Genomic DNA, 24,397 nt, shown 5'->3' with positions numbered 1-24,397 from the left:
TGCTATTAAAGGTGACGACCGCTACAAATAGTGTTCAGCATTGAAATATTTTTTTTTATCGGAATAACTAAAGATATAATAATTCTGTCAATAGACACTAATTTATGGTCTTGAAAAACCAGTGCATTTTTAAAAAAACATATATTAAAACGTAGGCTATTGCTGTTAAATATGGTATAACAAATACAATTGTTAATGTTAACAAGCTGGATAGTGGGATTCTGGCCAACAATGCTCGCTGTTTACTCTGCTCTGCAATCTAAGCGTGAGAGACTCTATAGCCGCGTGTGAAGGCGGGAGTGTTTCGGTGGACATTGCAGTAGCCATCTTCAGTCTCTCGCTGCAACCCTAAAGCTATGGCGACGATGCTGGTGTGGGTTGCCTCGGCATTTTTAGCAGGGGTGCAACAACAGGGGGGGGGGGGCAAGGGTATTTTATCCCCCCCCCCCTTTCTGAAACCTTGAAGTGGGGGCAAACGGGGGCAAAGAAAGTGCTGTGTAATTAATTTTTGGATAATAAAACTGCTTAAATAGCACCATTTTCCACCTTGAAATACAAATTTTTTCCCATATTGAAGTGGACCCCCCGCGGGGGTCCGCTTCAATAGGGGGGATAGATGATTCTTTATAAAAAGGTATATTGCTTCCCTTTGGAAATTTAGTTGTTGCGCCCCTGATTTTTAGCCCTCCCTTATACCACCCCCCCCCCCAAAAAAAAAAACTCCAGTTAACTGCTACCCTGAAGATGGCGAATGCGAGGTCAGCCGAAACATCGGTGAAATCTTCGCCTTTGACGTGGCGACAAACCGCAAGACAAGCAACTTCATAAATTTACAAAATGAGCTGGATATTTAAGTTAAAAATTTACTTTAAAAAGGGAGGGGGATTTTGAGAGTTTTTTTTCCCTCAAATTTTCCAGAGATGGGCTCCTAAAATCCCTACTTCTCCCGGGTCCATTCCTTATCACCCAGACCCATCACCAAAATATTATCCGCAAAAATAAATGGGTTAGGAGGCTAGGGCCCCACAAATATATAATTTTTATGTTTTTTTATTTTTAATTTAAACTTAGACATATTTAAGATGGCTGCTAGAGATGAGGACTACACTGTATTTTTTTGTAAATGTAACAGAAATATTTATGTAAAATTACAAATATTTCTACATTTACATGAATACAATTGTATCACTACAAAATAGTGTTCGCAGTAATACTGGGTTCGGATTCTTACCCAGGCAGCATTTATGCTCTGTGTTGTCCCAGTACCTCCAGTAGTTAAAATGATTTGTAAACTGTTCCCTGAATAGTTTCCAGTATTAAATAAGCCTGATAGAACAAAATGAAGTCAAACTGTTCAATATTCGATTTATATTTTCAGTGGTTAAAAAAAAAAGGCTTGAATGAAACGTCATTATTTAAAATTAAACGCCAATTTTCGTAAGAAATGCTCAGTATTATCTCGAAAAACGTACATCATATTTGCAAAAAATAACTATAACCATGTGTTGTGCAAAATTACACTATCTTTCTGTTAGTGTTATACTATTTCTTGACATCTGGTTTCCAAAATATTTTTTTTTTTTGTAAAAGAAAAGAAAAATTATTTTCTGCGTAGGGAAAATCCCACCTCTTACTTGGGTGCGACACAGGTAGCGCTCGTCCCTACCACTGCCACTACACGGACCTCCCCATTAGTGGGCTGCTTTTCCGACCCGGGGCGCTTTTTTTTTTGACGTGACGTCTAATAAATCGATGAACGCCGGCTGCACGCACGAAAAAGTGTCCCGTTACGCACATTGTTCCGTTACGCTGTGTCCCGTTACGCACTGTGGTTCCGTTTCGCTGTGTCCCGGTACACACATTGTCCTGTTACGTTGTGTCCCGTTACGCTCATTGTACGCTTGCGCCGCATCTATCTCTCTTCCACTCGACTGTTTATAAAGTGAAGTGAAAATTTAATGCGGTTACAACAATTTCGGCAATAAAGGTTAATTATTCTTGCATTTTAAAAATCTGATTACTAGTATAATTTAAAGTATGTATTATTTTATTATTAAATTAATAATGATTCAATTTTATTCATAAAAGTATGCAATCATTTCATCAATGTTTTGTTATGACGTTGTCACATTAAACTATCGTCCGTAAACCGACTTTACAGACAACCGATTTTTTTTGTCTCTCTGGAAGGTTCCGCAGGCTCCGAGAACGCCGACACCATGAATCGGCGTAACTAGGACGCCGTTGTTCTTGCAGCTTCGAGTGTTAAGTCGCGGGGTACTCTGATGACAGCGACACTTCCGGAATGCTGCGAGAACTTTCCACGGGTAACGCCGACGGGTGTACAGGGTGTCCACGCAGGAATGTCCCAGTTTCAATGGTATGGCGTAATTTTTTTTAATTTTTGACCGTTTACAAAAGATTACACACCAAATCGAAGGTAAACTAACCCAGTATTGTCTTTAAATATATTCAATATGTGCCACCTTTAGTCGTACGGCACGCATCCAAACCTAAAGTCCAATATTCTTCCCGCAATTTGGTTAACACGTCCGGAGTGATGGAAGCAATGGGCCTCTACAATTCCGTGTCTCAAACTCTGGCAAATCGTTGGGTAGCGGCGGTATGTGGACACGAAAAAAAAAACCGTGGCGTTGTGTCGAGTGAACACGGAGGACAGAGAAAAAAATTGGTTGTCTGTAAAGTCGGTTTACGGACGATAGTTTAACGTGACAGCGTCATAACAAAACATTGATGAAATGATTGCATACTTTTATGAATAAAATTGAATCATTTTTATTTTAATAATAAAAGAATATTTACTTGAAATTATACTAGTAATCATATTTTTAAAATGCAAGAATAATTAACCTTTATTGCCGAAAATTGTTGTTGTAATAAGCAATGAAAACCACATTAACTTTTCACTTCACTTTATAACCAGTCGACGAAACAGTTCACGTGCAGATGTAAGTTGTGTGCTGCCGCTGTCTTTCTTCTCCTCGGACGCATAGGCCAATCGAGTGGAAGAGAGTTAGATGCGGCGCAAGCGTACAATGAGCGTAACGGGATACAGCGTAACGGAACAATGTGCGTAACGGGACACTTTTCCGTACGTGCAGCCGGTGTTCATCGATTTATTAGACGTTGTCACGTCAAAAATTCATTCACGAAATCACTCCAGTTAAATGTCGTACACCGAGAGCTAAGATGTTACGCATCAAAAGGCTCCAGAGTTTAGTGAGCGGGCCAGGGTACTTGCAGGTATTGTGGGTCGCCACACATCTCGTTCGTGACGTCACGTCGGGAGAAAGTAGGTTTCCGGGGTGAAAGTTGTCTGCTCCCGCGTTGTCTCGGAAGAAGTTCGTGGGAGCGTGAAGTTGAGTGGCATTGCGTGCACGCGAATTCACTATAATTTAGACGGGGAAAAAAAACTGCCCCCTCTCCCCCTTCTTAAATTTTTCAAACAAACAAGCAATTTGCTGGATTCACAGCCTACGCATTGCGTATCGTACGAAAGTGAAAACACTGGTATTTCATGCTGCCGAGGATAGCAGAGAATAAATAACACCGGACAACATCCCATCCTTTATTTGGGATTTATAGACCACGGAATAAACGTAAGACGAAAAAAAAATAGAGTGTGTGTACTTATGTACGCGCGTGAGAAGTTATACTTCTTTGGCATCATTAAAAAATATTTTTTTAATTGCATGCAAATAATTAATTACAATAAAATAATAAAAGGGCTGGAAAAAGATAGTCAACACAGTCAATAAAGTTCAGTTTAAATTTGAAAAATTAAATAAATAAAATTTAGAGAATAATAAATATACATGACATAATTTGTACTAAATATTACAAGATTCTTAATTTTAAATATTAATTATTGATTATTTAATATTTTAAAAGAAAATAAATAAATTTAATAATTAATTCAAAAATTTAATTTAAGTTTATTCATTATTTAAATATTTATTATTTTCTTAATTTAATATTCACTTTTCATTTTTATCAAAAAGTTTTCATTAAAATTGTTAATTTATTTTTATAAATATTTACTATTTAGTCAATTTAATAATAAATATTAAAAATTAATATTTTAATTTGATGTTCAATTTTAGTTTTAATCACAAATATTGTATTAAATGTTTATTAAATTTATTTCTTTATTTTGTCAATATTAAATAACTAATAATAAAATTCTGAAAAGTGAAGGAAAAAAATTCACCTTACACAGTTTTGTATGTAATTGTATCATTATGTTTTCCACAAATTACGAATGTTGCGACGCCGAAACTCCGCGACGTCATTCTGTACGCGTACGCAATACGACTCGATTCGTTGCTCTAACATAACACAGCATGCTATGAGGTTATCACAAGTAACGAGTAACGTAACGATACGATAGTAACGAGTACTACCGGTTATAGTAACGAATTCATACAGGTACACTTTTTTTTTTCGTTACTTTTACACCTCTAGTTCCGAGCCTCCATCTGCTCTCAGATGGGGTGCTGTCCCAACTTAGAAACACACAAGATATAATCTTCTAAGTTATGCCTTTTCTAAGTTGTGCGTTTCTAAGTTACGTGTTTCTAAGTTAAGAAAGTTCGGCGTTGTGTGTTTCTAAGTTGTGATAGTTCCAAGTTGCGACTTTCTACGTTACGACGTGTCTCAGTTATTTGGTTCGGCGTTGCGTGTTTCTAAGTTGTGTGTTTCTACGTTGTGATGGTTCTAAGTTATGACGTTTCTAAGTCATGATCGTTCTAACTTATGACAGTTCTAAGTTACGTGGATTTTTTTTTTTTTTCGAGGTTTCTAAGTTGTGTGTGGTTCCCCTCTCAGGTCGGCAGACATGGCGTGACCCCCAGCTCCGATGCAGCTGGCGAGGGGCTGGCTCCTGAAGGCCAGCGTGGCCTTGAACGTGGTCGTGGTGGTCCTGTGGCTGTCGCGCGGGCACCGCAGGGACGACGACTTCGGCGACGGAGTCGAGGAGGAGGAGGAGGCGACCCGGCGGAGGTCGCGCCGGCTGAAGGAGCTGGTCGAATGCTTCGACGCGCCGGCGGGGTTCAAGGTCGCGCAGCGCGGCGCCTACTGGGTGCTGCTCAACTACGTGCCGGCGGCCAGGAGGAGGCTGCGCTGCCACGAGGGGGTCACCTTCACCACGCACTGCGACCACACGTACCTGGGCAACCTGGCGGCGCTGGTGGACCGCTGGCGCGCGCCCGTCTCCCTGGCGCTGTACGCCCCCGGGGACGACTTCCCGGCCGCCTGCGACGCCGTCGTGTACGCCAGGTGCGCTTCCGCATCCAAACTGTGCTTCATGTTGGTTGTCCGTGAAGTCGGTTTACGGACGATAGTTTTACGTGATAACGTCATAAGAAAAGATGAAAAAAAAGGGGGTTTGTCTGTAAAGTCGGTTTACGGACGATAATTTCACGTGATAACGTCATAAGAACAAAAAGGGGGTTGTCTGTAAAGTCGGTTTACGGACGATAATTTCACGTGATAAAGTCATAAGAAAACGTTGATGAAAAAAAGGGGGGTTGTCTGTAAAGTCGGTTTACGGACGATAATTTCACGCGATAACGTCATAAGAAAACGTTGATGGAAAAAAAAGGGGGGGTTGTCTGTAAAGTCGGTTTACGGACGATGATTTTACATGATAACGTCATAAGAAAACGTTGATGAAAAAAAGGGGGTTGTCTGTATAGTCGGTTTACGGACGATAATTTTACGTGATAACGTCATTAGAAAACGTTGATGAAAAACTGCATACTTTTTTTTAATTTTCAAATATTGTTTACAGTTTTTGAAAATTTAATTTAAATAATTTGTTCAAATATAATCACGAACAATTAGTTTTAAAAAAAACGCCTTAGCCTGTTTGATACTATAGAAGATTTTCTCGCACGGTTGGTTGGCCGGTTCTTGCACGCTCGGCTCAGGCGGGAACGTGACATTTTTTTTTTTTTTCAGTGCGTGCAGCCGGCATTCGTCGATTTACAATACGTTATCTCGTCAAAACTGTCTCTATGTTTTGAAGTTTTCTCTGCAAGTTTGCAAACACGACTGGCTCAACGTGGATCACAGACGGCAGTTTCACCGCAAGTCATTTACAAAATAAAATTTTATTACATAAATTTCTATTCTACTACAGGAACACTTGCGAAAGTTAGCAATTTTATAAACATTTAATCCTGCATCGGCGTGAAATGACTAAGTCTTAGCTGCATACACTTTAGAGGGTATCAAAGTTTTTTTTAGATAAATTTTTAAGAAATCTGCCTATTGTAGCTGTTACCGCGGTGATCAGAATTATATGATTTTATTAATAGGCGCCATTATCTTTTCCTCTTCATAATTTTAAGTTGGGGCTGGCTAGCAGCCCGTTGGTAAACGACGAAGGTTGCCCCCGAACGAATGCGGACAGCAATCAATGACCAAGTTACCCCCCCCCCCCCCTCACACACACAAACACTCTTGCTTAGCAGTTTTCTTTTCTGCTCTGTCCAACTCTTCTTCCTGAACCATCTACCATTTTCCTGTACCCAACCGCTTGATCTTAATGCATATTTTTTTTTTTTTTTGCATTCCACATGTAAGTGCCCAGGGTTTTCCCTGTGTCTATGCAGGTTTTACCTGGGCCCGACTTAGCTAGTTTTTAGTCTAGAATGGTCAGTGAGGGGAGTTAGTCATGGTGCCAATTGCTGCAATGTCTGGCCAATCCCCTCCTAGCACATGATGCATGCTCCCTCTCCTGCATGGCGTGATTACAGCGTATAGACTTCGGCCTGAGACACAGTTTTTAGTTAGGTTAGGAAAGGAAAAAGAATGTTTCACATCAACATTGCATTAATAGTTGGCCTTGAAATTTTGCATCAAAAAAATACCTTGCACCGGGAAAGCTTGGTCCCGTCGAAAACTTGTACCGAAATTACCGGGAATTCTCGGTCCCTTCGAAGACTTGTACCGTGAGTACCGGGAAATTTATTGTCCCGTCGAAGACTAGTACCGAAGGTATATAAATAAACCCGAGGTTGGCCGAAAGTACTACCGGGAATTCTCAGTCCCGTTGAAGACTTGTACCGAAAGTTGGAGACTATCACCGGGAATTCCCGGTCGTGTCCTGACGCGGGGTGCTGTCACAACTTAGAAACACACAACTTAAAAAACACATAACTTAGAAACACACAAGATAAAAATCTTCTAAGTTATGTCTGTTCTAAGTTGTGTGTTTTTTAAGTTATGATAGTTGTAAGTTATGTGGTTCGACGTTGTGTGTTTCTAAGTTGTGATGATAGTTCTAAGTTATGACTTTTTACATTACAACATTTCTAAGTTGTGTGGTTCTCAGTGGTGTAGCAAGCGGGTGACAGGGGTGGCCTCCGCCAGGGGCGCCGGCGCAGGGAAGGAGGGGTGGGGGTTTTGCAGCCAAGACGTGATGGTTTCGCGGTTACTGAACCCTCCCACCCTCTTTTAATACATGAGGGGGTGCCATTTCCCTCTGGCCAGGGGCGCCAGTCACCTTAGCTACGCCACTGGGTTCTGCGTTGCGTGTTTCTCAGTTACGTGTTTCTAAGTTATGATCGTTCTAACTTATGACTGTTCCCAGTTACGTGGATTTTTTCGAGGTTTCTAAGTTTTGACTGTTCTAAGTTATGACTGTTCTAAGTTATGGCTGTTCTAAGTTATGACTGTTCTAAGTTATGACTGTTCTAAGTTATGACTGTTCTAAGTTATGACTGTTCTAAGTTATGATTGTTCTAAGTTGCGTGTGCTTCCCTGGTGACGCCAGGTCGTGCCTGTCACCGCTCGTCGCGGAGTTCGTGACCTTCCACGTGTTCTTCGACTCGGGCCAGCTGCCTGGGGCGGTGCCCTCCCCGGAGGACATGCTCTCCAGGGCGGCCAACTGCTCGGCTCCGGCGCCGTGGGAGGAGACTGCCGAGACGCACCGCCGGCGCGGGGAGATCCCCTACCCGGTGAATGTGGCGCGCAACGTGGCGCGCGAGGCCTCGAGCACGCACTTCGTGCTGGCGGCCGACGTGGAGCTCTACCCCAGCCCGGGGCTCGCCGACGGCTTCCTGGACCTGGTGCTGCGGCGCGGGGGTCATTCGTCTTCGCCGTCCGGCCCCGAGGTGTTCCCGCTGGCCCTGTTCGAGCTGCAGGAGGGCGCCGCGCTCCCCGGGTCCAAGACGGAGCTGGTGGGTGGTGAGGGAAGCGCCAGGGGCGTAGCCAAGGAGGTTTTTTAGGGGTTCAAACAACCCCCCCCCCCCCCTCCTTATCATCAAATCTTTAATTAATTACTTATTCATCACTCAAACTAATTTCATATTAAAATTAATAAAAAAATTTACCATTACAATATTTAAATTTAGGAACAGAAAACTGCTAAAATAGCACTATTTTACACCTTAAAATCAAAATTTTTCCCGGGGGAGGACCACCGGACCAACCGCTTTAATACGGGGGGGGGCCTCCATGCTTCTTAACACCCCCCCCCCCCCCCATACACAAATCCTGGCTACGCCACTGGGTAAGCCTAAGATGTACATCAAATTCTGTCCCTGCCCGAACACGCCCAAAATATTCACCTTCGGCCAAACTCGGGTTTATTTATACATGTTCATATTTCTCTGTTTATTTTAATGTAGCTATACCAACCTAACTAAACCGTCCATAGTGTTTTAAAGTGTTATAATGTGGCTAACCTGAACGACCACTTTTAATATATTGAATTCATTTTTCCTGCGCAAAAAATAAAACAAATCCCCGAGGTTGGCCGAAGGTGAATATTCGGGCGTGTTCGGGCAGGGACAGAACTTGATGTACATCTTAGGCTTCTCGAGCTGGTGGGTGCGGTGCGTCCACAGAACAAGGAGGGAAATAAAGAAGTGCGACTCTTACAGTGGAAACTGAAACCATGTTTCACGCGACACGTGTCGCTATCTGTTGGGCGGGCCCATAACTACCAGCAAATAAAAAATCGGAATAGAGGTTCTCATACAAATTTTTTTTTTAGTTTTTTTTTTAATGGGGGACCCCCTCAGGGGGTCCACCCCGCCAAAAAAAATTGTCTCTTTATTTGAAAAAGAGTAGTACAAAAGGTTATTTCCATGAAAGAGAAAATTTGACACAATAAACAATAAAATCAGATATTTACAATATGATATACAAGGCACTGGGCCCCTCCCAACACAAGAGTTCTTGGGGGCTGGTGATTTATGAGCGGTGAAGTGTTTCTTTACATGTGTTGGTGAAGTTGATGATGGTGTGGTGGTGAGACCAGGCCCGTTTGGCTCGGGGCTGGCCTGTGCAGGCGGCAACTGGGATGATGTTTCGGTGGGGTGGTCATGATAGAGGTGCTGGAGTACCGTGAATCATTGGTCCCGCAGCACATTCTTGTAGAGTTGCTGGTCCCCGGGTTAGCCGCCGGCCCCGCCCACTGGGATGTCGTCTTCTTCATCTTCAGAGTCCTCCGCTTCGAGGTGGTCGGTAGTGAAGAGGGGTCCTCTGGGGTGTGGTGAGTCAGGGGGGGGGGATCGGCATTGAGTCTGATGAGGGGGTTGAGGCTGTATGAACATTTTTTGAGGAATTTCTTTGTTGATTTGATGATGATGTCATGGATGTGGGGGAGTCCGGTCTGCTGCAGGAGTTGTTGTCGTGAGGTGGAGCGGGGAAGTCCCAGGATGAGTCTGGTGCCGAGGAAATATGTTCTGGTGATGGGTCGGAGGTTGAAGAGAGATAGTGAGTCCAGTTGGGGCAGGCGTACGTGAGGTGTGACATGACGTGTGTGCGGTAGACGGTGATCCTGTTTTGGAGGGAGGTGCCAGAGGTAGGCCGGAGGACTGAACGAGGTAGGTGCTGGGAGGGGGAGTGAGGTCGGAGATGTGTAGGATGAAGAGGATGGGACTCAGGATGGCACCCTGAGGGACGCCAGCCTGGATGGATCGGGAGTCTGAAAGGATGTTCTCTACTCTCACCTGGAAGGAGCGATCCTCCAGGAAGGAGCAGAGAAGGCGGATGAGGTGCGGGGGGATTGCTGTGGCAGAGAGGCGGTGGAGAAGTTGAGCGTGAGGGACGGAGTCGAAGGCTCGGGCGAGATCTAGGAGTACCATGCCCGTGTGTTGCCGCCGGGAGAAGCCCTGAACCACCAGCAGCTCCACCCGGGCAATGGCGTGAGAAGTTGAGTGTTGTGGTCTGAAGCCGAACTGATAAGAGGGGAGGAGATTGTGGGTCGAAATGACGAGGAGGAGGCGCTTTAGGATGGTCCTTTCCGCAACCTTGGACAGGATGGGGAGGAGGGAGATTGGTCTGTAGGATGATGGGAGGGTCGGTGGCTTTCCAGGTTTGGGGATGGGGCAGACAATGGCTGTCTTCCATGAGGTGGGGAAGTGGCAGTGGAGGAACATGGCATTGATGAGCTTGGTGAGGAAGACGATGGCTTGCCGGGGTAGTTGGCGCAGGAGTGGGGTGGGGATTGAGTCTGCGCCAGTGGCCACAGAGAGACGGAAGTAGGATATCGTTGCCTTCAGTTCCCTGGGGGTGACCAGGGGGAAGGGAGAGGTGTTTTTAGTTAATACGTTTTTTTTTGGTTGTATTAAGTTATCTCCTTGGCGGCGCCAAACTAATTTAATCGATGCGAAAATACTTAATGCTGTTTTGTAATAAACTGTCATGTCATAAATAAAGGAGTAGGAGGTGCGAAAACTCATTGTATTTCACACCACAAAATTAGTGGCTACCTACCTACCTAAATAGAGTGAATTTTCACTGTTTTGTTTGCCTATACATTACTTCTCCTAATAAATTGATGTAGTTATGTCAGCAATATATTATGAAAACAACTATCTAGCGGACATGCCCATAACTACTTAAAAAAACTAGGTCTCAATATCGGTAATTAGAGTTCTCCCCCATGTTAACAACCACCGACCGATTCGAGCTTTTTAAAAATTTTCAAAATTTATTGTTAAAAATCAGGGAGTCCCTTGTGGGGGGGGGGGGGCGGGGCGTGCGTCACGCATGTTATACAGTCTTGTGTCAAAATTCTACCGACAAACTTTCAGTTCCAGAATCTAGAATCAAAACGAATGTCTCGTGGTCTTTGTTGCCTCACAACACTGGGATGTTGTTTTACGGACACACTGTGTGATGAAACGCCGGTCCGTGTGCGCCCCAGTTTAGTGTGATGTATATTCTGATGTGTGATACTAACAATGTAACCGATTGTATTTTTTGGTCAAAAAGAGCACAGATGCTGGAACTAAGATGTAAAGTATTATCTTTGAAAGATTTGTGCAATGGGAGTGCATGACTTGATGTAAGCTTTTGGGCATACACCATTGCTAAGCACATGTATGTATGTAGAAGAAAACTACAAAAAAAAAAAACCAAAAGACAAAAAAACACAAATTAAGCAAAAAAATTAATGTTGTATACAGGATACAAACACCACATAATATTCCATAACAGGAATATGGTCAACAAATTATGGAATATTATGTGGTATTTATATCTTGTTGACAACAGCAATTTTTTGCTTAATTTGTGTTTTTGTCTTTTGTGTTGTATTTTTTTTTTGTTTTCTTCTACAGACATACATGTGCTTAGCAATGGCGTATGTCCAAAAGCTTAGGCACATCAAGTCAAGATGTAAAGTGTTATCATGTGGAATAAAAAGACTTTTTAAATTGAAAAATTGTGCATCTGCCAGCTGGCCATGCTGAGCAACGGCAGCGCGGCGCCGTTCCACGAGAAGCTGTGCCACGACTGCCACAACCTGCCCAACGCCCGCCGCTGGCGGGGGACTCCCGAGGAACCGCGTACGCGCGTGCTAAACGTCGGCCGGCGCACAGACCGCTACCGGCACTGGGAGCCCGTGTTCCTGGGCACGCGCGACGACCCGCTGTACGACGAGCGCCTCACCTGGGAGGGAATGAGGGACAAGATGACCCAGGTGAGTCTCTTCCCCCTTCCCTCCCCTCATCTCCCGCGAGCCCCTTTCGGCAGCGTGCAAGCGCGGCTCCAGAAGGGGGGCGGTGGGGGTGATAGCCCTTCCCGAGACTAATTTTATTGATTAGTGTTAATGGTTAACTTATTTTATTTTGGACAAGCCAGATTTATCATAGTGTGGTAGTTAATACTTTTGGTCACCACTCTGATGACTTACAAACTAATGACAATAAATATTTTTATGAAAATTCACAGGTTCAGTAAACTCGAAATTTAGTAAATTAAATTATAATTGAATTGAATTTTACTAGACGCAGGCCGGCCGCGGATACTTTGATAATTACTTTACAGCTTACATTTATTTTAAAGCAAGTTACACAAACAAAGTTTCAAAGTATTAAAATCAAAAATAAACAACTTTCCATTATTTTGTATTGACAAGTACTTTTAATTACTATATTTTATACTTTTTTCTTTAAATGGTAGTTGAATAGTTCGCAAATTGTTCGTAGAGAATTTAAAACTTTAAGATTTCTTACATTGTGTCTTCCAAACATAGACTTAGCTGCATGCGAAGTGCTGACATCCGAATGACGAGGCGTGATGGGGCGGATGCGGACTAAAGTTGGCAGCACAATGCGGAGAATTTAGATGGCCGAAATCATGAACTCAGTGCGGGTAGATTGGTTGTCTACCCATCACTGGGGATGGAAAACCCCACAAATTCTGGGGTAGGTCGGTGGTACTATCTATCCATGTGATGGTAGATGACCACTAGCATGGTTGCACACACTTAATTCACCAGAAAAACACTAACTCTAATATGATGTAGTCTAAACTTTAAAATTGTAAAGGGGTTTTCCCCTAGTCGTCGCGACTAAATCCTATAATCTTTGATGTCCGACTTCTCAGGAGGAGAGATGCAGTAGCGCGGCAGATGTAGGATGCTCCCTGTACCACAGTTGATTGACGACTCTCTCTACTTGAGAGAGTCCCTTAGTTCCTGCATGGGCTTGAAACTGAAAAGTGGGGAGGGGGAAGAGAGAAACAGAGTGGGTGGAGCTAAGTGGGCCATGGGAGGAAATGTGCCTTGGGATTGGTCAGGGCTTGTAGGTGTCATAGTGCCACAAGAAAAAATCTAAAACTCTCTCTATGGCAGCGCCATCTTTAGTTGGCACAGGCGCCATGAGATAGCGCACCGAGCGGTGGTGTTGCTGTATGCCGTCTAAGGCAAAGGGGGATTGGAAGGTGGTGCTCACTGGTGGGAGAAACTGACATTAGCATGCTTAGTTTCGGTTGTGCTCGAGAGATCGCGCACAAGCCTCGTGCATGGAGCACAAGGATAGGCGTAACTTGTTCCTAAAGGAGAGGAGGGGTTGACGAGGGAAAGGGCAGGGTCCATGCCTCGGTCATGGTTCCTGGAAGCATAGCAGAAAACCTAAGAGGGCCAGGGGTGGCGGGGAAGTGCTTGTTTTATGCCGAGACCAGCACATCAACTTTACTCGCCAGGGCCTCGAGCCTGGGAAAGCAAGCTAGGCTCGCCTGATGAGGCAGGTACCCCTGCATGAGAAACAAGGTGTAAGGCACGTTAGGCAGGGAGAGTTATTATGCCTGTTCCTGCATGCAGGCAAGATAAAATTGACTCGGCTAGCCTACGCTGTGTGTAAGCGTCAGCATGTCTCTGCTGAGATGTAGAGACTCTCAAAGACCCACTTGTAAAGTTTTAATATGTATAGCCCTGGATGGTATAGCTGAGGAAATAAATTTTGATGAGGTCCTCTAGCTTATGGGAAAGCAAAAATATTTTAATAAATAAAAGTTGAAAAATTGAGCCAACAAATTACTGATTTTCGGCTCATACTCCCCCATTTGTAAGGAACCACGCTCTGATTACCATTTTTAAGAAACCACACTCTGATTGCCATTTGTAAGAAACCATGCTCTGCTACCATTTGTAAGAAACCACGCTTTGCTACCATTTGTAAGAAACCACGCTCTGCTACCATTTGTAAGAAACATGTGTTCCTGTTGACTTAGTAGGTACTTCAAAACAAAAAGGCTAGAAACATACAGTCTATAGCATACGTTAGAAAGACATTTTAACAGTGAACAGAGGCGGAACACAGGTAATATACAAAGAATTTAGGTGTTAACACCCCAAATGGTTGGTGGGTGTTCAGGTGGATCGTAATATATAAAAATATAAATAAAACCCTGAAATCTGGTTACTTCTAGATTATTTTAATGGTTAACTTATTTTATTTTGGAGAAGCCAGATTTATCATAGTGTGGTAGTTAATACTTTTGGTGACCACTTTGATGACTTACAAACTAATGACAATAAATATTTTTATGAAAATTCACAGGTTCAGTAAACTTAAAATTTATTAAATTAAAGGCTCAAATTTATAGAATTGGTTTTGTACGGGTTCGGATTTTTTCAGTTATTATTATGATTATTATTATATGAGTACCAACCAACTGTCATGACCTTTAATAGACAGGCACTTAACAAATATTGCATAATATAATACACACATAATAGTACATAAGACAGTCACTAAAAAGACAACAGAAACATAATACATGATACAACAAACACATCACAAGACAAATAAAATTCCTAAATGAAGGAAACAAAAAGATTAACATTATCAATTTTAAATTAATTCTAACTAATGAAATAACAATACAGTAGAGCACCCCTCAACCGTAATTCCCACAAACGGAACTCCCGATATCCGGAACTAATTTTCCAAAAAAAATTAAAACATTACAAAACATTTCCGCACTGGAATGAGGCGTTTTTGCCTGACTGTACATGTCTTGTAGGCGCGCGCGCGCACGTCTGTCAGAGAGCTAATTATAGCCAGTCTTTCCCGCGCATTGCGTAAATACACCGCTGGTTTTCGCGTCGGACGTGAATTACAATAAAGATGTTTATGCTATAAGTAGTTTTATTGTTTCACTATGTCACGTAAACGGAAAATTCCGGCCGGCCCGAGAGTATGTACACAGACTCCCACTATACACGCGATAGCGAGTAACATTTACTTCCAACGTGTGATGCTTTCAGTTTATAGACAATAATTTAGTGTCCAAATATGAATTATGTACATATTTATACGTTAATATGTGGTTAAACAGTCTACATTTACCTGAATTTCTCTATCTCTGTGTTTTTAAACGAGATGCTTGAAGTGTTATTCATGTGTATGTGAAATGTAAACTGTGCGTGGCAGTGACTATACACACTCCAGGAAGTATGAATCACTATTCTCCGTTCACTCTTAGCAGAGTTCTGAAATAAACAAACACCGTCGTATCACTGCGCCGCGTCAGCAAGTGATAGGCTGAATTCATCTTGCGCGCCAAGCACTAGTTGCAAAACACACACTTCAGTTGAGTCGGTGCTAATAAAATAACGGAGCAGTAATATAACAGGAAAATGGTGCCGTTACCGTGCAGGACACAAAAGCAAAAAAAGTTTATTTTTTGAATAATCGATAAAATAGCACCGTAACGTAAGACAAGGCTTTCAAAGGCTTTCCCGTTCTGTGCTTTACAAAACTCGGTCCGGCGTCAGCCATAACAAACCGCGCACGAATCCGATATACAACTGTTGCGCCGGGCATCAACTGTACACTGTACATACGGCGTCTGCTAACATAATTGTAAGTAAATACTTGCTGACACATTAAACTGTATTTAGATATTAATGGTGAAATGTTATAATGCTATATACCAATTGTTTTAAAAAAAGGCAGTGTAAAAATACTTACAAATGGTACGTAACCAAGGGACTATTTCTTGCGCACGAATAATGTGCGCGGCAGCCGGCAGCCAGTGAAAATGTTTGTTTACAAGAGACTTTGTTTATTCCAAAACTCAGGTAAGAGTGAACGGAGAATAGCACGTCAACACAGAAGTAACACAACACTGCAGCTGTAGTCCTACTACCTCCCCCGATACCTCTTCAACATCCTCTTCACTCACGCACGCACCCACCCACCCACAGTGATAAGAAACACCCGCTTGCCAGCTTGCTAGAATGAAGGTCATTCAACCGGCCCGGAGGCCGGCCCTACCGCAACTCCCCTTACCCAGAATTTTCCAATAACCGGAATAGACCTCCCCCCAATGATTCCGGTTGAGGGGTGCTCTACTGTAGTAAAATATTTACATAAAATATTTATATTAAATGCATAATAATTGTAGCTCAAATGTATTTCATTGAGATTATTGACTTTATAAATGCAATAATGATTGATTAAAACAATCATTATATTTATATGTAAAGTAAAATTATATTAGGCCTACCATTAATTATAAGTAAAACATTAACATTATCAATTTTAAATTAATTCTAGCTGATAAAGAACAACAAAATATTTTCATGAAATAGTTATTTAGCTGCATAAAAACTAAGAGCTCAAAATGTCTTTCACTGAGATTTTCGACTTTAGAAACGGGTCCAACTCTTTTGAACTAGGTATCATTGCAATTTTCAGTGCAATGTTTCGACAGCTCATTTTTTATGTGAAATGTTCGAAAAAAAAAATTGTGATATTGGTGTAACCAAGTTTCTGTTAGAAAACTGAAAGATTTTCAAAAAAATTCTCTCAATTTAGTCCTTAGCCCTCTAAGATTTTGATGGTATAAATTTCCTGCTTATCTATTAGACTGAATTTCCGGCACCTCCAGCCATTTAATTTGTTGACCCTCGAGAAGATGCCTCAGAATTATATTGTCTTCCAGATGACTCAGGGTTGACACTTTGATAAGAGCTGATGGCAGCCATGTTATCACCCTGCTTGCTCGTTTTGGAGACGTCCGTAGGAAGGGCTATTAGACAGCTGGAAGGCCAAAAGACTGTGTTGGAAAATACGATCATAATCCGATTCAGCAACTGCTATATAAAATGAAGAGTTAACTTATCATAACATGTTTTCAGTATGACCACCTTTAAACTTGTCACTTCAAGTTCAGTGTTGATGAATGATACAAAATGCCATTCTCTTGGACATCGGGTGCAAGCCGGGAAACGAAAATTGATTTATTGCGGGGCCTGATAGGTTTGGATACCTTTTTTTTTTTTTTAGGAGCACATTGTCTCGGACGCCGAGTTGAACTTGTTTCTTTGCGACACCCTGCTTGGAAGTCACTGACCCAAATCCCCCTCGATGTTTTCTTTTCGCGACCGCACACTTCAAACGAAGCCATCAGCGTCAGCAGCTGACTGCCGAATGGGTGCTTAGTCTGCAGAGGAACGCTGCCTCGTAGCGTTTCCACTTGGCGCTCTAATGACGGCATTCGCCACTTGCTGGTTACAGTTATTTTTTCTAGAATTTTTTTTTTTTATTTTTGTTATTGCCAGACGAATCCTCGTTCCCTGCAATCTGACCATACGTTGTATTCTTGACGGTATCTGCGCTTAGGTGACTGCTGTGTGTTGTTTTTTCTTTAAAATTGATTGTCTTCTTTTGATTTTTTTTTTTTAATAACCAACTGTTCAAGCAACACATATGTTTTATTATTTGTTGTATCACTATAATTATACTTCTACAATAACAAGTAACTGTCTCTTATTATCAATGCTTTATTCTTTATTATCACTTCCTACATCGTTACATCTTATCCACTCTCGCTCGTCTACATTATATCACTGCTGCCAACACTCACTCTTTTAAAGTCCCAAGTCTTTATCATACATCTCCCCCTTTTCCCCCTCATTAAGGAGATACACTAACTATATCTAAGCACATTATCAACAAGTTACCTAGCTTCCCTTACACCTACATATTCAGCTTTAGCGGTGGTATAACTTGCCTGCCTGTTCTCGTCCTATACCCTTCAGAGGGGCAGTTTACTTTTTCCACCTTCCCTTTGTCTTGAGTCCTTGCGTTACCAACCCTCTCCGTCTCAACATTAATTTTTTTCTGAGGGTTTGGTTACTGACCCCGTGCTAAGCTCCTTGCTGTCCTCTAGTTTGTGTAGGTATCCTGCACACTTGCTAGCCTCCTTGCCCGCTGTTTCGAGTTCTGTTGTTGTAAAACCTTTGAAGCTTTTCAAGAATGTGTCATTCCTCCTGTATTCTCTGTGCGTTTCCTCATCCCTCACAAGATATGATCTGGGTGTTGTGTGTTTCCCCACGACAACTGCTTTGTTCCAATACCGTGTTTTCAAATCCCTTAACAAGACAGAGTCACCCTTGCGAAACTCCTTTTCCCGTCCTGCCGTTAGGTCATACCTACGTTTGGTTTCCGTTCTGACCTGTTGCAACGCTGCCCTCACATCATGTACTTTCGGTAACAAGAGCTCTCGTTTGATAGGAAGCTGTGTTCTTAGCTGGCGACTCATCAGTACCTGCGATGGAGACACTCCAACATCCGCTAAAGGAGTTGCCCTATAATTAAGTAAGAACATTTGAAGAGGCTGTTTGGTATACTCCGCCTTTTTAAGCATTTTCTTTACTATGCCTACAGCCTTCTCAGCTAGACCGTGCCCTTTCGGATAGTAAGGACTGGATGTTACTAGTTTGAAACCCCATTGTTTGGCAAAAGTTTTCATCTCAAAACTATCAAACGGCATGTTGTCAGTTACTACTCTTTCCGGGATTCCTAGCCTGCTAAAAATAACTGAAAATGACTCTATAACTGAACTACTGGTCTTGTCTTGCAACCGTTCAACCTCTAACCACCGCGACAAGTAATCTACCACTACCAAATATGACTTTCCTGCATGTTCAGCTATATCTGCTGAGACTACCTGAAACGGGTAATCAGGAACTGATTGGTCAAGCAATGGTGATTTGACAGTTTTGTTACTAAACCGTTGACAGACATAACACGACAAAACTAAGTCTACAATTTGAGAGGTAATACCAGGCCAATAAAAATGTGAACAGACTTTTTGAATAGCTTTCTTACAGCCCTCATGTGTTTCGTGTAGCGCTTGTAATGCCTGTCTTCGAAGACTACTTGGCACAATCAGCCTGTCATTTAAGTACAACAGCCCCTTTTCAGCAGTTATCTCAGCCCTCATATTATAATAGTGGCCCAGATCTCCCCCGACCTTCTTGATATTAGGCCACCCATTTTTAACATAAGACAGTACTTTACTTAGCACAACATCCTTTTTTGTCTGATCTACATATTGCTCATATTTGTCATCTGTGAAAACAATTTCATGCATACCTACTACATGCACAACATCTTTCAAGGACTCATCATCTTTCTCTGATTTCAGTGGATAGTTTCTGGACAACAGATCAGCTACATGCATCTTTGCCCCTTGTAGATAACGAACCTCTAAACTATACATTAGCAATTTTAACCTCAACCTCTTAAGCCTAGTGTTCTTGATTTGCACCATGCGCTTTCTCATCAGTGATACCAAAGGCAGATGATCAGTGTAAACAACTACCCTTCTTCCGTAAATATAATTATGAAACTTTTCACAAGAATAACATATGGCTAACAGCTCTTTCTCCACCTGAGCGTAACCTTGCTCTGTTTCTGTCATGGACCTTGATGCAAAATGTACCGGCCTATTATCCTGTATTAGGCAGCTACCTATCCCACTTTGACTAGCATCACACTGTATGACTATCTCTTTACTAGAATCAAAGCCAGCCAAAGTGGGAGCTGCACTGACCCTTTGTTTAACATTGTCAAATGCAGTTTGCTGTCTGTCTGTCCACTCCCACACCACATCTTTCTTTAACAACTCTCTCAATGGTGCTACTACCTCAGAAAACATTGGCACAAAGTCCCTAAGATAATTCATGAACCCCATTAGCTGCTGCAGCTCTTTCTTATTACGAGGTGCATGTAAGGCCTGTACCGCTGCAACTTTGTCAGGGTCTGGGTGAACTCCCTCTTTGCTAACAACAAACCCCAAATATTTGACTTGATTTACACAATACTGAAACTTATCATAATTAAACTTAACATTGTATTTAACAGCTCTGCTCATCACTTTCTCTAGAACTTGATCATGTTCAACTTTAGTTTCTCCACTAATTAAAATATCATCAAAATACACAAACACTCCCTCTATATCTCCAAAGTACTTAGTATTCAGTTTCTGACACACCTCTGGCGCACTGGCTAACCCAAAGGGCAGTCTCTTGAACCTGTAGCACCCAAATGGTGTATTGAATGTACATAGCTTACTTGACTCCTCATCCAGCAACACTTGATAAAATCCATCTTTTAAGTCCAGCACTGAAAACCATTTTTTTCCAGTTAAACTTGATTTTACTTCTTCAATTGTGGGGATAGAGCAATACTCTCGCAAAACATACTTATTCAGTTCTTGAGGATCTAAGCACAGTCTTAACGAGCCATTCGGTTTCTCCACTACTACCAACGTATGAACCCAATCCATTGCTTCTGTGCAAGGTTGAATAATGTTCTTATTCACCAGATGATCTAAGGTATCCCGTAACTTGCCCTTGATGGAAAGTGGAACTCTCCTGCTTGCATTTGCTACTGGCACTGCATTGTCCTTTAGATTTAACTTGTACACATCTGGGAAGCACCCTACTCCTTTAAAAACTTGTTTATATTTCTGAACAATGCTGTTTTTTCCATCCCCCTCTGCAATTGCCACCTTGAGTGACTCCACTCTCTGAATAAGGCCTAATTCCACACAGGTGTTTAAGCCTAATATTGGGCATGCCCCTTCCTGAACAACCATAAACTCAGCTACTGTCACTCTTTTATCAGTCTCACAGTCCACCACAATCTTGCCCAGAGGCTTTACCTGAAACCCTCCAAAAGCTTGTAACCTCACTTTAGTTTTAACTAGCTGTATCTCGCTCCCAAGCTCTTTGTATACTCTGTACGGTAGAATATTAGTGACTGCACCTGAATCCAACTTAAACTTTATACTAACACTCCCGACAGTCACTTCTTTAAACCATTCCTTATCACTGCTCCCCTTTAACCGACTGACTGATAACACCTCTAGTGGATCTGAGTCACTACCACTACTCACTTCGCCATATCCTACCGTGAACATTTTACTGCTCTTCTGAGATCCTCCGTGCTTGCCATTCCTACTAGGACCACTTGCTTGATTCTTGCACGCTACTGCAAAATGGTTAAAACCCATACACTTATTACATCTTTTTCCAAACGCTGGACAGTTCCTCACCTCATGTTTTTTTAAGCACCTCGTACATTCTGTATACTGTTTATCTCGTCTCTCCCCTGATTGTTTACGAAATCTACTCCGACACTGACTTGTTTGTCGCGACCTAACCTCCAAAACATCTTGTGTTGTCTGGCCTTCTGTTAGAGCTTTGGCACTAATCTCTGCAACCTCCACCGACTTGCAGTAATTCACCATTTTCTCTAAGGTCATATCACCACGGAGTAATTTTTCTTGTGTTACAGAGGACGCTATTCCCAACACTATTTGTGCTTTAAGTAACTTTTGCTCTTGATCTCCAAATTCACACGGCTCACTTAATAACTTCAGGTCCGTGTAAAACTTATCGAAAGTCTCGCCACTTACTTGCTTGCGACTAAAAAATTTGTAAATATTCATAGCTTCATTCTTTCGTGGAACACAATGGCTGCCCATTAGCTTTAAAATTCCTTCAACTGTTTCTTCTTCGTTTTCTTGCTCACGTCGCAGTGAGCTATACACCTTTAACGCTTCAGACCCCATAAGATTCTTGAGCCTTGCTACCTGTACTTTAATTGGCTTTGTGTCCGTTTGTCGCTAAAAAGTACACTTCTACCTCTTGTTGAAACAACTTGTAATTACGCGCCACATCGCCATTGAGGCTCAGTGGGCTCGGCTTATTGAACTCCATGTTACCGTTGTTATTCTTCAGTTCTTCTCGATCCTACCGACTGCGCCATGTTTTATTATTTGTTGTATCACTATAATTATACTTCTACAATAACAAGTAACTGTCTCTTATTATCAATGCTTTATTCTTTATTATCACTTCCTACATCGTTACATGTTATCCACTCTCGCTCGTCTACATTATATCACTGCTGCCAACACTCACTCTTTTAAAGTCCCAAGTCTTTATCATACAACATATACAACACAAAAACATTTTTTCAATATTTTAATGAACAAATCTTAGGCTTCCAATGTTTCAAAGCTTTGCAACAAACGCGAAGCTTTGCATCAGAACCAAAGCTTCAAATAAAACAAATAGCAAATTTCCTGGCTAAGTAAAATCGAATATTAAAAAAAAAAAAAAAAAAAATCTTTGATTGATTTGCTAAGTCTAATCTTTACACAGGCGCTAATGACTAACGTCGTTAATTCATTGAAGAAAGAAACTTATTTTCTGGTGAGTCGTGGGAAAGGTCTCGATGAAATAAAAAATGTGGCTATGTGTGCTTTCAGGGTTACATAATGTGTGTGGAGAAATACCCGTTTCCTCTTCTGTTCTTTTTTCCTTGCTCACCAAAATTTTATCTCTATAGTTTGTTTTCTTACGGATGATTGTTGGTCGATCGTATGTCATCTTGGTTTCCTGTTGATTGGGAACTTGTAGAGGAACTGAGTCTTCCATCGAACGTGTTTCCGAGGTTTTGATCGTGGTGTCCACGTCATCAGCCTTTTTTCAGTGACATTGTCAACATCGTTGCAACTTATGTTCGAGAAGCTCCTGCAGACAAGAATAAATTGTCGTAGGAAAAGGACTGGATGAAATAAAAAAAAAACGCGGCTGTGTGTGTTCTTTCAGGGTTACATAATGTGCGTGAAGAGATACCGGTTCCTGATCCTCAACAACCCATTCCTGGTGCACACGCCGGGCATCAAGCGGAAGGTGGTCGACGCCCGGCGCAGTGAGGCGATCGAGCACACCAACGCGCTCATCGACAACGTCATCCTCCCGGAGCTCAAGCTTCTGTTCGGCTCCGACGCCAAGTGCAGCGTGTGACACGAGGGCCGACCCCGTGGGACACTCTAGGGGAAGCGTTCGTTTCACAGACGAGAGAGCCACACCCGAAGTTACCCGAAAGTTCATGCTCGCTTTTTTTTTTCCCCCGTACCACAACAGGTGTATTTATTTGGGGGAAAACAGTTTACATGATTTCACAGTATCTTTAATGTAGCTATCCTAACCTAATCAACCGTCCCCAATGTTTTAAAGTAGTATTTATAACGTAGCTAACCTAACCTAATTGACCATTAGTTATCATGAGTTGTATATTTATTTACAATGACCCCCAAAAAAAAAACCCGAAGATGCACGATCGGGCGTTTGGCTCTCTCGTCTGTGAAAAGAAGACTTCCCACACTCTAGAGCGGAGCTGGCAAGTTTACCTTTTCCGAGGACGCGATACCATTTCCTTGGAACCAGGAATGCGACAATCGAAATCCTCAAATACCTTCAAATCTCTACTATTCAAAGGATTCGACATTCAAAGAAAAATATCCGACTGAATTAAAGTAAATTGAGAAATACAACAACTGATAACCTCTGAAGTTCACAAGGTCAATTTTTTTTTTGTATTTGGGCCAATCCAATCCTTAGTATTCTAAAAATTCTATATTAAAAAAAAAATATCTGACTGAATTAAATTAATTAAGAAATTCAACACTCATAACTTCTGAAGTTCACAAGGTCAATTTGTTTCTTCATGCCTATTCATTGTAATGTTAACATGTAATTATGTAAGTAAAATTACGGTATGTATTGATTCTGAAAACTTAGTTTGTGAAACAACCATTTCCAGGATAGAATGTTTCAACACCAAAGATAATAAGAGGTACTTTCTGAGATTCGGTTTCGAGAAAATTGGTCATCACTATTCGAAACTAATCAGAAGGCCAGACAGTAATAATTAAATACTACATATTTTACACTAAAACTTTTAATGTTGCATTATTCTGTTCAATAACCAATAATCACAATTTGTGATGAAGAAATGAAAAAAAAATTCTCTCAAAAATTGTATTTACAAAAATTAAAAATTTTAATGTCTAAGAGGAAGTGCCACGAAACAACATACGGATTACAAAAATGTTAATAATTTTTTTTTCCAATATTTCTGTGAGCACATCATAGCTTCATAATATTGTCTGCGGATAACTTATTCTGCGTGTGTGCAAACAAAGACGGTTGATACACGACAGTTTATCTGATAACATTTCTTTGTCGAACGATTCTTCATGCGGGCTGTACGAATCAATGTTGCGGGCTGGATACAGTCTGTGCGCTACCAGATTTTTAATCACTGTTCTAGAATGTGGAAGAATAGTATTTTTTTTACTACAACAAAAAAAACCAAAGAAATATGTATGTACATATTTAATACAACAGTTAAAGTAAGTGATATTTTAATAAACATCTAATATGAAAGTGATAGAAAGCAAATAACATATTATCACAATTTAAAAAATTAAAAATATATAATTCTGTTAGAAATGCGAATTTGTTATTTTTTTACCC

At 41.6% G+C, this 24,397-nt stretch overlaps 1 protein-coding gene across 3 annotated transcripts in view; it reads left to right on the top strand.

The window, feature by feature from the left end:
- The window catches only part of LOC134540645 (beta-1,4-glucuronyltransferase 1-like), a 29,272-nt gene extending 5,456 nt beyond the window's left edge, over window positions 1–23,816 (top strand). For all 3 annotated transcript variants that reach the window (XM_063383513.1, XM_063383511.1, XM_063383512.1), the window contains exons 2-5: window positions 4,849–5,298; window positions 7,802–8,207; window positions 11,720–11,962; window positions 22,685–23,816. In XM_063383513.1, the coding sequence (XP_063239583.1) occupies window positions 4,880–5,298; window positions 7,802–8,207; window positions 11,720–11,962; window positions 22,685–22,882 (1,266 nt within the window). In that variant the 5' untranslated portion in view covers window positions 4,849–4,879 and the 3' untranslated portion in view covers window positions 22,883–23,816. The remainder of the gene's footprint in view (window positions 1–4,848; window positions 5,299–7,801; window positions 8,208–11,719; window positions 11,963–22,684) is intronic.
- The last annotated feature ends 581 nt before the right edge of the window (window positions 23,817–24,397 follow it).

The sequence above is a fragment of the Bacillus rossius genome, chromosome 17 (genome assembly GCF_032445375.1).
Source record: "Bacillus rossius redtenbacheri isolate Brsri chromosome 17, Brsri_v3, whole genome shotgun sequence".
Taxonomy (NCBI): Eukaryota; Metazoa; Arthropoda; class Insecta; order Phasmatodea; family Bacillidae; genus Bacillus; species Bacillus rossius.
This window is presented reverse-complemented; position numbering and strand designations above follow the sequence as displayed.